General features: G+C 39.6%; 1 protein-coding gene across 1 annotated transcript in view; it reads left to right on the top strand.

Moving 5' to 3' along the window:
* Positions 1-7,743: 7,743 nt before the first annotated feature.
* The window catches only part of LOC126406955 (olfactory receptor 4D1-like), a 16,627-nt gene continuing 11,222 nt past the window's right edge, over positions 7,744-13,148 (top strand). The window contains exon 1 of the mRNA XM_050071567.1: positions 7,744-8,531. Within this exon, the coding sequence (XP_049927524.1) occupies positions 7,745-8,531 (787 nt within the window). The 5' untranslated portion in view covers position 7,744. The remainder of the gene's footprint in view (positions 8,532-13,148) is intronic.

Here is a 13,148-nt window from a genome sequence, read left to right as displayed (position 1 = left end):
TACAGTACACTCAGATACTAATTGCTGATAAGGAGCAGATGAGAAGACAGGCAGGTGACTATACAGGACAAGGGAACACACTGAGGATGTCTCATGAGCAAGTGAGGAATGATAGAGTCAAAAATTAGGCAGGAAAATTAGAAATAAAGAGGAGCACAAATGGGGGCAAGGAAGGAGAGGATGAAAATTTACATTTACAAATAATGTTAATATTTCTGTTGATAGGTTGGAGTTTAAATCTGCACATACAAGACCTGAAATGCTCTCCGTACTCTGCTCTCAGACATGCCGACCTAAACCATCCTGGTTAAACATGCCAATCTGTTTGAACCGGCCCTAACATCTTTGTGATGAGTTTTTTTTTTTTTTTTTTACCATCTTTATATTTTTATACATGAAAATAAGCAGCATATACTCTGCAAGCATAGGAGTGAATACGAAACTTAATTGGCTTGGAGCTGATTCAAGCTTTACAAGGTCTACACAGCCTTAGGCTCATTTCTATACAGCCTTTTACAATACATCGAGCATCTTTACTGGAGTTCAAAAACATCATTTCTCTTCCACTTGGCTGTTGTATGTGATTTATATGTTAAAAGTTAAGGGCAGATTTTACTTCATAGGAAATGATTAAGGCTACTATGTGAGAGTAGAAGCTAGAATTACTGCCTCTGCGAACCAGTGAAGCTGCATTTGCTGTTTACATCCATGTCTGTTGAGCATATGTAGTCATGACAGTTGACAATGCTTCAAATTGGCTATAGATGTTGCTTAAAATCAGCTAAATATTCTAAAACATAGATGCCTCACATACATCTTCAACCCAGCAGCACACAATGTCTATACAATCACTAAAGTTTCAAGGTGGACACCCAAGATTAGAGTCACCAATGAGTATCTGACCAAATGTCTCCCCCTCTGTTCCTAAATTATGGTGTTGAATAATGTCCAGAAGAATGTTTTGCAGAACATTATAATGTCACAGACATTTATGTCTGTGACATTTATGTAATATTTTGTCATAATTAAAAACATATTTTGTGAGGTCACAGTGACCTTGTACTTTTGCCTTCGACCACCAAATTCTAATCAGTTCATTCTTCAGTCCAAATGGATGTTTGTGCCAAATTAAAAACAAGGCCATCTTGAGATTTCACATTCACGAGAATGAGACAAATGCAAGGCCACACTGACCTTAACCTTTGACCTTTGACCACCAAAACCTAATCAGTTGTCCATGTGGATGTTTGTACAGAATTTGAAGAAATAAAAATAAAATCCCTCAAGGTGTTCTTGAGATATCACATTTATGATAATAAGGTGAGGTCAAAGTGACCTTGACCTTTGACCTATGACCACTTAATTATAATCAGTTCATCTTTGAGTCCGAGTGGACGATTGTGCCAAATTTAAAGAAATTCCCTCAAGGCGTTCTTGAGGTATCGTGTTTACAAAAATCGGATGGACGGACAACCCAAAACACAGTGCCTCCAGCCACAGCTATCACTGGTGAGAATGTTCCAAAGAGCTTGGGACCCCTTTCTCTCCTTTATTAGCTCTTTACCTTTGATAGACATTAAATGTGATCAGTATCTCTTTTTATCACTTTACTAATCTAGTCACACAAGTGACTAGATTACTTTGTACCATTGAGGACACGCAGGAGTGTGAATACGGGCGGTTAGTTTTGTTGTTGTGCTGTTTCTGATTGTTAATGGGATGAAGCACTTCAACAATCAATCAATCAATCAAACCTTTATTTATTCTTGACGGACATTGAGGTTTCCCTCATTTCCAATGTCGTCGAGACAACAAGTCAGAAAACAGTCAGATTTCTTACTTGCAGTGAGTCTCTGTCTGTAACATGCTTTAAAGTTGGTTTAATGAACACATAAGGACAAAAGGAAAACCATCCATCAGTTTCTCTTAAGATAAACAAAAAGAAACATTAGTATACTAACAGTAAGTGTCATTTTGTCTCATTTTTTAATTCTCAGTAAGTGTTAACATCCTAATTTCTACCAATAATTAACATAGTAATTTCCAGTAAAATAGTCAGAGGGGAATTAATGCATATGCTTCATGATGATTAATTGAAATAATCATTAATTGAATAATACTAATGGATTATAAATCCTACAGGATTAAGCAGTTGCACCTGAGCAAAGCCCCAATTGACGTCCCCAGTGTTTAATGGCGGTCTCTCAGCACACAGCACAAGTTTAATCAGAGCGGATGATTTCACAGCATTATGCTGCAAGCAAATGATAAACATAAAGTGTGAAGCCTGTTGCCTTTTAAGTTTTATGTCTTAAGTTGTTGGACAATGTCTGCACGTGGTTGTTATTATTACAGGTTATTTGTGGTCATTGTAGTTTCAGAATGGGTAATGGTGAAAACAGTTGTAGCAGCATGATTTGTGTTGTGAGTAGTACTTGACAGAAGCTTCATCAGCATATATGCTTAAACCTATGTTAAATTTTCTAACATGTATCTCTAAAGATGGAAGCAAAGGCACAAAACTAATTTGAGACGCAATAGAAGGCCACAGTGAGTCTTTTTATTAACATTTCCACCTTAAGAAAAGAAAGAAAGAAAGAAAACAATTTCGAGAGTGGATAAACTTCAGCCTGGGTTAAGTCAGTGACAACAGAGAGAGATTTGCTGGTTACAGCTTCTTAAATATGTGGGCTTGTTCCTTTTCTAGAAAGCAACATATTCTGATACAAAGTTATGGTTCTTTTTTCTCCTCTGTTAAATCTACCCTTCATAGTTTAAGCCTTTCTATGGACCAGGCTTTGAGTCCTGACCAGCATGTAAATTGTTTAGTTCACTCCTGTTTCTACCAGCTTAGTGACATTGCTAAACTCTGGTCCATTAAGTCCCTAGCTGAGATGGAGATGATTATTCACGTATTTATTCCATCCCGTCTTTACTGCTGCAATACCCTTGTCATGTGCTTTAGGAAGACTCCCTTGGATTGCTTACAAGTGGTCCAAAATGCTGCTGCCTAACTTCAGACCAAGTCCTGGAAAAGGTCTAATATAAAACCAATTTTTATTTCTTTATGCTGGTTTCCCATCAAATTCCGAATTCAGTTCAAGATTCTTGTGATCATGTTTAGAGTCTTGCCTGCATAGTCAACACTATATCACCAGCAGGAATTTGAGATATGAGGCTGTTTAATAAAGTTACTTACTTCTCTATTTTTCATAACACTGGATTTTTTTCACTTTTGCCTAGATAACGTAATAAATATCAAGGGACTATGTGATGGGGAATTTTCATTACATTTCATATGCACCCATTGAATGAAAGAATTATTTAATAGAATAATTGATTATCAGAGTTCTCTACTTTTAATGTGGTAGACACTTTCTCAGTGCTTACCTCAATATGTATTTTGACCAGCGAGGCTATGGGCCTCATGTATCGCTGCCTTATGGCTATATAGTACACTTCTTCCTGGCATTTCACAACATTCATATTTGGTCTTTCCCAAATCAGTGAAGCTAAACTAAGATGACAATCCATCTGTAAATAACATATTAAAGAGTTGATGTTGCCAAAATAGTTAGAGAGAAGACATGGTTCAATAGAAGATACTGTATATGTAAAACACAGTGTTTGTTTTGTCAACATTCTGTGGAAAACAATATTGCATAAGACTGTTTTGGGACGAGAATCCACTAAGGTACAAAGACATACGCACACATATTCTAAATACACACAAGACACTAATTAGTTCTCTCTTGGAACTCTGCTTTCAACCAGGCTTCTGTATGCCATTTCAGGTATGTACATGTGGCATGTAGTATAGTCATACTTTCAAACATTTTGGTAGCATCTTGGCACATTGAACTGCCATCTCTGTCAAATAACAGTTACACCGTGGTTGATTTCACCAAACCACAGACTGTATGGGTTGTAACTGCTGCTGCAGAAGTGTTAGCATCACACAGCCAACATAACCCAACAGTTATAAATGGGTTTAACGCTTCAGTGATAGATTCTGTTTGGACCATTTAAGAGCTCAGCTTTGGGTGTTAGCAACAATTTACCAAATCTTGCCATTTTCAGTGTGTAAATTGTTAGGTAAGAGATTGTTTTCAGTGGTGCGGGTATTTTGACAATGGTACAGTAGCAAGCAGATAGCAGAAGGGAGGGAGAATGCAGGTCTAAATTCAGTGAGTCAGACTAGTGCACCACTTACTTGAATGTAGGGCTGTAGTCAACCAAGATTTTCTTTGGTTGACTAAAGTCAGACATAATCTTCAACTAATCAATTAGTCATGGGGGGAAAAAAAAATCTGCACGTTATTTTTACTTCTGCGGTGGTGTGTCTGTCACTCTGCAGTTACACCTCCAAAACACTAGTCGGCGATGGAGGACTGTGTTAAGTGCTGTAAAGTTTAGTTCAAATCAAACTTTATTTATATAGTTGATTCAAAACACACATTAAATATGGCTTAATAGAGACAATTTCAAACACAAGTACGCAAACTGGCTTCACTATAAATTGCAGAACTGACAGACAAACACTTGTCTTTATCTGGACACATTTCCCCCACCAATACAACATGCTAATGTTGTTAGCACAAGTCTATGGCATTTCACATTGTATAAATTAGCCTAGCATCTAGCGATCTTTTCCTCTTCTCAAAACCAGGGACAACAGCAGCATGTAACAAAGGTAACGGTACATAATTTGTCTCCATTACAACTCACAACATTCACCAACAAAACAACTAAAAACACGTTTACCAAGCAAATACAACATGCTAACTATATTAGCGCCAGCCTATGGCATTTTACATGGTATACATTAGCCTAGTGATGAGCGGAGATTACCTCTGCTCATATGAAGCCAGGATAAATCCCTAAGTATAAATCCCTGAAGGATAAATCACACACACGAAATCTGCTACTGTCTTCACAATTTATTGTTTATTATCTGTGAAATACAAGTAAATACAAGCTCCACTTCCACTGAGGGAAATGGTGTCAGTATTCAGAAATAGACAGGATGTCTGCGGCGACGCTGAGCTTGAGGGTGGACGAGTTTCAACTTTCTGTCAACAACGTTGGTGTTTTGAAAACACCCCCATTTTCACAGGTAACTTAGCCTGTCCCCCCGCCGCAGGAAGTAATGGATTAATCCTGGAAAGCTGTTGATATTGCACTTTTCTCCTTATGAAAGTAACACGGTGATTATTCGACCAATGAGAATTTGGTCGGACAAGAGTATAGCGACCAAATAATCGACTAGTCGACCAGGAGACTACAGCCCTATTTGAATGGGGTTAAAATGATGAACATTCATGTCACACAATCATGTGGCTCCTCTAGACTTTCTAAATGATACTGGAACAAATGGATTCAATTCTGATAGTGAAAAAAATCATTTTGCAGGGCTAGTGACCATAAAATGTAGAAATAATGGACGTAGCAACTGTGACATCACCATTGGTTTGTGGACTCCTGTATTGAAGCCTGGAGTTTGGCATTTCAGCTGTTGCATCTTGTTTTTTGTTTTTGTTTTTTTTTTTGGAGCCAGAAGTGACCATATTTGAATAAGAGGCTGGAGCTGTGGTAGACTGAGGGGTGGATCGAGGACGCTGTCACTTACAGCAGCCTGTCTTTAATTATGCGTAACTTTAAGCCTTGATAAAATGTAAACGAGTGAGTTTTAAAAATTCACTTATTGTACAGTTGTTTCTGTCAGCTATCAAGACCTGCTGTAAACTTGAGCATTTTAACATGGGTGTCTATGGGAATTAAGTGGCCTTTGGAGCCTGAAATGGCCATTCAAAGAACTGCAGTTTCTGGGACTTCGGGATTGGCTTCATTCTTCAGCCAAGGAGGTTGCCACCTGGTTGTGATGCTTAAGAAAATGTTTCCCCTGATTTAGAGAAGTCTTTATTGTCATGTAAGTCAGTGGGAAAAAAGTCCTTTAGGGCCACATGGCATCACAGACATAGTTTGGCCACTATGACAATTGGCTTCAAATCCCGGAATACATCCTGGAGGCTTGGCTGCAGGCATCAAATTCAGAATGAGTGTATATTAACAAATAACAATTACATTTATCAGTTTGAACAGAGGCAGCATGGTGGTGCAGTGGTTAGCATTGTCACCTTACACCTCTCAGTTTGAACCCTAAGTTGGGGGAGCCCCAGTGCTTAATTTGTAAAATTAGAAGTAGGGGAACACTTTGGGCCTCTGAGAGAGCAGTGTTGAACACTTTTTTAAGCGGCACTTGAGCCGCCTCACTGCGCAACTCCGAATGGAATGGTTGCGACATCTAGTGTTGTCACGGTACCAAAATTGGGACCCACGGTACGATACCAGTGAAAATATCACAGTTCTGAGTAGCATCACGATNTAAAAATAAAATAAATAAATGAAATAAAAATCAACCAGCCACCCTCCTCCCCTGACAAGTAAAGAACAGTCCCTTCATAAGTAAAGAACAGTCCCTAAAGTGCGGTGAGGTTTGTGGACCGTTACCTGCCAGAAAGAGAGAAATGTGAACTGCTGTATTCCTTTCTGTGGACCCCGTTCAACCCACAACCAGCAGGATTCGCCTTTCGTTTCTGCTGCTGGTTGAAATCTGTGCTCGCACAGCGTGCTGAATGATTTATTTTGCTCGCACAAAACTATTTTTAGTCACAAATGTGAGTAAAATGCTCGCACGTAGAGCTCTGTGGAAAACAAATCACTGCTGACAAGTAAAAAGAAATAAATAATAACTTTCACTGTTCAAAGATACCCACTCCTGGAAAACAAACCACTACAGCAGCATATTGAGTGCCAGGTGGCCAGTGCGCGCCATTATTGACCAGCGCACGCCGTTATTGGACGGCACATGGACACTCACCCTCTTGCGATTGGACTTTGAACTTATCCCACAGTAGTGGTATGTGAGGCATCGTAGTTCTACGGTACTCCACCCTGCAACACTAGTGACATCAACCAATACTGTATGTAGTTTTTAGTTGTGAAAAGTTCTAGACCCACGCAAATTAGTTACAGAACGCACCAGGGCCTTTTCTGAAAAGATCCTGGTATGCGTTCCAGTACGTTCCGGCTCAAATTAAGCACTGGGGAGCCCTTTTGTGCAGTATTTGCATGTTCTCCCTGTGTCAGCATGGGTTTTGTCCGGGTACTCCAGCTTACTCCCACAATCCAAAGACATGCAGGTTAGGTTAATCAGTGACTCTAAATTGACCAAAGGTGTGAATGGTTGTCTGTCTCTGTGTGTCAGCTCTGTGATAGTCTAGAGGCCTGTCCAGGGATTCACAAAGCATTATGTTTTCATTTACGTTTTGTACAATGTCCCAACTTGTTTGAAATTGGGTTTGTACATTTACATATTGTATCTTGAATCTCTTTGGCAAGAATGGGGCCTGTGAAAGTTTATTGTTGACATGATATGGGATTTCTGGGTGGGATTTTGCTGATTGGCTTGAGCCAGCCAGATACTAGCTCAAATTAGCTGGGATCAACATCTAATGTGATTGGATGGTGGGTCTGTCCAATGTAAAGTGACTGTGCTCGTAAGGCATAAAACTCTAAGCTGTCTTGTAAACTCTACCATAAGTTGTAGTGAAAGCTCTTCGATTGAGCTCAGAGTTGTTTTTGTAAATCTGATGATAGCTGGTCATAGTTGGTTATGATTTACAATATTGTGAATGACCCTTTGCTCTGAGAAGTCTTACTTGCATTTCTTATTTTGTTGAAAATGCCTTTGCAGAATACTTCAATCAAAGTAACTGAATTTGTTATAGGTGGATTTGAAGCAACCAAAAGACCTATGGTAGTTGGTGTGGTTATATTGATAACCTATGTTCTAACTCTTCTAGCCAATTCTGTAAATATCCTGTTCATTATTTTTGACAGGAAATTACACAAACCAATGTATCTTCTGATTTGCAACCTTGCTGTTGTTGATATAGTGTACACCTCCAGTGCCAGTCCCACAATGATTGGGGTTCTACTTGCTGGGGTTAACACTATATCCTATGTACCATGCTTAATTCAAATGTTTGTTTTCCATTGGGGTGGGGTGATGGAAATGTTTGCTTTAGCGGTTATGGCATTTGATCGATTGATTGCTGTTGGCTATCCCTTTCAGTACCACAGTTATTTAACAAATGTGCGCACTCTTGTCCTTACATGTGTCCTGTGGTTTGCTGCCTGTTGTTTTGTGGCTGTCATGCCTGCAACTGTGCTTCCTCTCCCTCACTGCCACACAAAGCTGAAGTACACGTTCTGTGACTATGCCGCCATAATACGAACTACTTGTGTTGACCCCACTTACTATTTCAATCTCGTTACAGTAATATTATTTTTTCTGTTATTTTTCACTTTCTCTTTAATCTTCCTGTCATACTTTTGGATGATAGTTTCTGTGAAATTATCCTCTGGTAATGACAAAAAGAAAATGGGCAGCACTTGTTTGAGTCACTTCATTGTGGTAACATTTTATTACTGTCCATTATTTATCCGCATTGTCCTAACCAGGATAGGTGTGGTATTAACTCTTGAGGCTCGCCATGGCTTAATGATTGGGGCTATCCTCGGTCCATCTCTTTTAAATCCTTTGGTGTATTGTCTTAGGACAAAAGAAATCAAATGTAAGATCTTAAAGATATTCAAAAAAGATGAGACATTTCAATAGATTCTTATGAGCTGTGAATTTACTGTAAAAGTTGCATCCCTTATGGTCAAAGTATTATGCTAACATGATGAAATGTATTTATTCATGCATTTTTAAGCTGTTGGTTAACTACTTTTATGTCAATAAACGGTCTGACATTGTAGGTGTTCATATATAAATGTTTTTAGTGTATTTAAACTACCATTGGCATAACATGAGCTTTGCCTTATTTGCATACTACACACTATTTTATTACTACACTGCCATAAATGTAGATCTTGGGTAATGCAGCTACAAAAGATGTATTTATCTTGAGATAGCCATTCTGTCTGTATTATTATAATTATATTTTTACATTAGTAGTATTCAACTTTTATAGTCAGTATGCAAGAAATTAATGTATTTTGCCTACTAAAAGGACATGTCCCAATGATGTAAATTGAAATACATCATTGGAAAACTACTGCCTGTTAAGCCTGATTGAAAGTTATGAAATGTTAAAAATGATGTAGCACACTACTATGAGAGAGATAGACCAATATTACTATTGTCACCATAATTTGTCCTGTGTTGGTGTGTGAATTCTGTATGCCTCATTTATTCCCATAAACTTTCATTATTAATAAACTAGCATTATAGTACACAGTATAATGCCAGTCACAGGGGTACTTTTACTTTTGACACTTTAAGTACATTTTTCTAATTATACTTAGGCTACAAACTTAAGCAATATTTTCAGTACAGGACTTTTACATGTAATGTTGTATTTTAATGCAAAACTGCAGTATTGCGACACATTTACTTCAATAAAGGATCTGAAGGGGCGTCGGTAGCACAGTGGATAGTGCCAGCGCCCCATGTACAGAGCCACCGCCTCGCTGCAGTGGCCGCGGGCTCGAATCCAGCTCACAGCCCTTTGCTGCATGTCAGTCCCCACTCTCTCTCTGTCTCCCCATTTCACCCACTGTTCTGTCATCAAAGGCAAAAAGACCACAAAAAATAATCTTTAAAAAAAAAAGTAAAGGATCTGAATACTTCCTTTTCCACTGCAGAACTGTTTTAAAATCTAATGAATGGCATCACTGCCTAATCATGTAGAAAAGCAGGAGATAATATTTAAAATAAAGACAAATGCTCTTTCTGTCACATGGAGAAAAACCAACACAAAAGTGCACAATAGTTATACATTACTGTTTATTTTTCATTTGCTTGAAGACATTTGCCATTCAGAAGTTCCATTTTCAAAACAGTTCACACATGCTGAAACTGAAAGCTGCCGGACAACATGATGCATCTTGTTTGCAGAAAGCTTTAACACTTACAGAACATTAAAAATATGACACAAATTCAAATATTTCTAGGGCTGCAGTCAATCAAAGAAAATCTTGGTCAACTATGGAGCTATATTTGTGTCTTTATTACATGCGAGAAAATAAATGATATGAGAGAAAAAAAATGTTTGAGAGTGTTCACACTGATAGCAAAAAATAATAATATTTGAGACTAAATAAAGTTTTGAGAGAAAGTATTTTGTCACTGAATATAAAAAAAATAATTTGAGATTTAAAAAATGATTTCCGAGAAAAAAAAACTCTCAAAAACCTCTTTTTTTTACTCTCAAATATTATTTTTTTGGTATCAGTGTGAAAACATTTTCTTTCTCAAAAAAATGTTTTCTCTCAAAACATTTTTCTTCTCTTTCTCAAAACCTGTCTTTGCTCTCGTGTCCCTCTCCTCTCCATTTGGCCACACATGCATAACATTAATGTATGCATATCCACTCCCAAATAACGCAGCGCATCTATGCCGGTGAATCCACCATGGTGAATGAATGATTCAGTTGAATTCGACTCCCAAGACGATCATCACCTAGCTGTCAATTTGATCGAGACTGGCCAATAGGAACGTGGCCCCGCCCCATGACATTATTTTCACAGCGAAAGCAAAATCCTGACACCAGAGCACACTGATAGCAAAAAATAATATTTGAGAGTAAAAAAAAGTTTTTTGGGAGAGTTTTTTTTTTTTCTCGGAAATCATTTTTTAAATTAAATTTTAAATTTAAATAATTTTTTTTATATTCTATGACAAAATACTTTCTCTCAAAACTTTTTTTAGTCTCAGATATTATTATTTTTTGCTACCAGTGTGAAAACTTTTTTTTTCTCTCATATCATTTATTTTCTCGCATGTAATAAAGACACAAATATAGCTCCATAAAGTCGCAATATCAGTGCTTAATTTGAGCTGGAACGTACTGGAACGCATACCAGGATCTTTTCAGAAAAGGCCCTGGTGCGTTCCGGAACTAATTTGCGTGGGTCTAAAACTTTTCACATCTAAAAACTACATACAGTATTGGCTGATGTCACTAGTGTTGCAAGGTGGAGTACCGTAGTACTACGATGCCTCACGTACCACTACTGTGGGATAAGTTCAAAGTCCAATCGCAAGAGGGTGAGTGTCCATGCACCGTCCAATAACGGCAATATGCTGCTGTAGTGGTTTGTTTTCCAGACATGTGAGTATCTTTGAGCAGTGAAAGTTATTATTTATTTCTTTTTACTTGTCAGCAGTGATTTATTTTCCACAGAACTCTACGTGCAAGCATTTTACTCACATTTGTGACTAAAAATAGTTTTGTGCGAGCAAAATAAATCATTCAGCACGCTGTGCGAGTACAGATTTCAACCAGCAGCAGAAACGAAAGTAGAATCCTGCTGGTTGTGGGTTGAACAGGGCTCACAAACAGGAATACGGCGGTCAAATAGCCTACGCCGGCTCTGCGGCGCAAGATAACGGCTTACCGGCGACAGAGAAGTCCGACTCCAGGTCCAGTAGCCTAATTTCCTCTTTCGTTGGTGTCATGACTGCCCAGTAGTACCTGGACAACCAAGCCGTGGCGGCACACAGGTATGTGACGTGTCAGAGGAGAAATGAGCCGTTCCCATTTCTCTCTTCGTGGCAGGTAACGGCCCACAAACCTCACCGCACGTTAGGGACTGTTCTTTACTTATGAAGGGACTGTTCTTTACTTGTCAGGGGAGNTACCGTGGGTCCCAATTTTGGTACCGTGACAACACTAGATGTCGCAACCATTCCATTCGGAGTTGCGCAGTGAGGCGGCTTGGGTGCCACTTAAAAAAGTGGGAGTGGGGTAACACTGCTCTCTCAGAGGCCCAAAGTGTTCCCCTACTTCTAATTTTACAAATTAAGCACTGCACATAATCTTCAACTAATCGATTAGTCGTGGGAAAAAAAAATCTGCACGTTAGTTTTAATTCTGTGGTGGTGTGTCTGCCCCTCTGCAGTTACACCTCCAAAACTCTAGTCAGCGGTGGAGGACTGTGTTAAGTCAAAGACGGTGGATAAACCAAGACGGTCCACTGCGGGTCAGTTTCCTGTATCAGTGTCACGTGGGGTTCGCGACAGAGCATGTGAGCGGAGCGGGTGAAAATTTCCGGTCCTCACTAGCAGACCTGTCACTTTGCGCCGCTCGTCCGCTCCGCTTGGTTCTGCGCATTCTTTGCTCCGCTCCATCATAAATTTTATCCCACTCCACTCACTCACCACTCCGCTCAAAACAATTGCGTCGTACTACCCTAACCTGTAATCTTCTATTCACAAATAAAACGGGGTCTGCCCATTTTTCTGACAGCCCATTGGTCCGACATCCCATTGTTCCAACCATATTAAACCCATTGTTCCGAAGTCCCGTTGTTCCGAAATCATCATGATGCCCTGTGGTTAAGGTCTGGTTAGGTTTAGGCAACCACTTGGTTAGGGTTAGGAAAAGATCATGGTGTGGGTTAAAATGAAAAAGAAAGTGGCAAACACATAAGCCGTGAGCCTGCTTCGCCTCAAGCCCTTTCCCAGCTGACCCAGAGCCGGTGCGCACCATCAAGGCAGAAATACGCCCGCTGGGAGCCGCTCAGCACCGCGGAGAGCTCCCCACACAACCTGGACCGCAGAGTTAATAACAGGAGGTTATGGTGTTTCATTCTCTCCTCTCTCTGACACTTATATCTCGACCAGTAGCCTACTTTTGTTGCGTTGCTGATCCTCTATGGTACACAAATAGGCTACAGTAATAATCACATATCGGAACAACGGGATGTCTGACTAATGAGAGGTCAGAACAATGAGAGGTCGGAACAATGCCACGGCACCAATAAAACATGAGCTTGGTAGATTCTCCGGGGAAGCCCTCTCGCGTCTCCCCGCAGTTAGGGACCGTTCTACGCGGTACCGCTGGCAGGGTGGAAATAAGTCAAAGTGTTTCTACGCGGTACCGCTGGCAGGGTGGAAATAAGTCAAAGTGTGGAGGAGAAGGACCAGGTTAAGCAGCCGACCTCCGAAGCCCTCTCGCCTCTCCCCGCAGTTAGGGACCGTTCTCCAAGGTACCGCTGCTTCTCTTCTCAGTTTCTTTTCTGAAGTACACAGTAAACTCCATAGTTTTGAAAGAAAATAGTGTGGGTGTGCGCAG

This window comes from Epinephelus moara, chromosome 2 (genome assembly GCF_006386435.1).
Source record: "Epinephelus moara isolate mb chromosome 2, YSFRI_EMoa_1.0, whole genome shotgun sequence".
Taxonomy (NCBI): Eukaryota; Metazoa; Chordata; class Actinopteri; order Perciformes; family Serranidae; genus Epinephelus; species Epinephelus moara.
The sequence above is the reverse complement of the archived record's forward strand: the minus strand, read 5'-3'. Positions and strand labels throughout refer to the sequence as shown.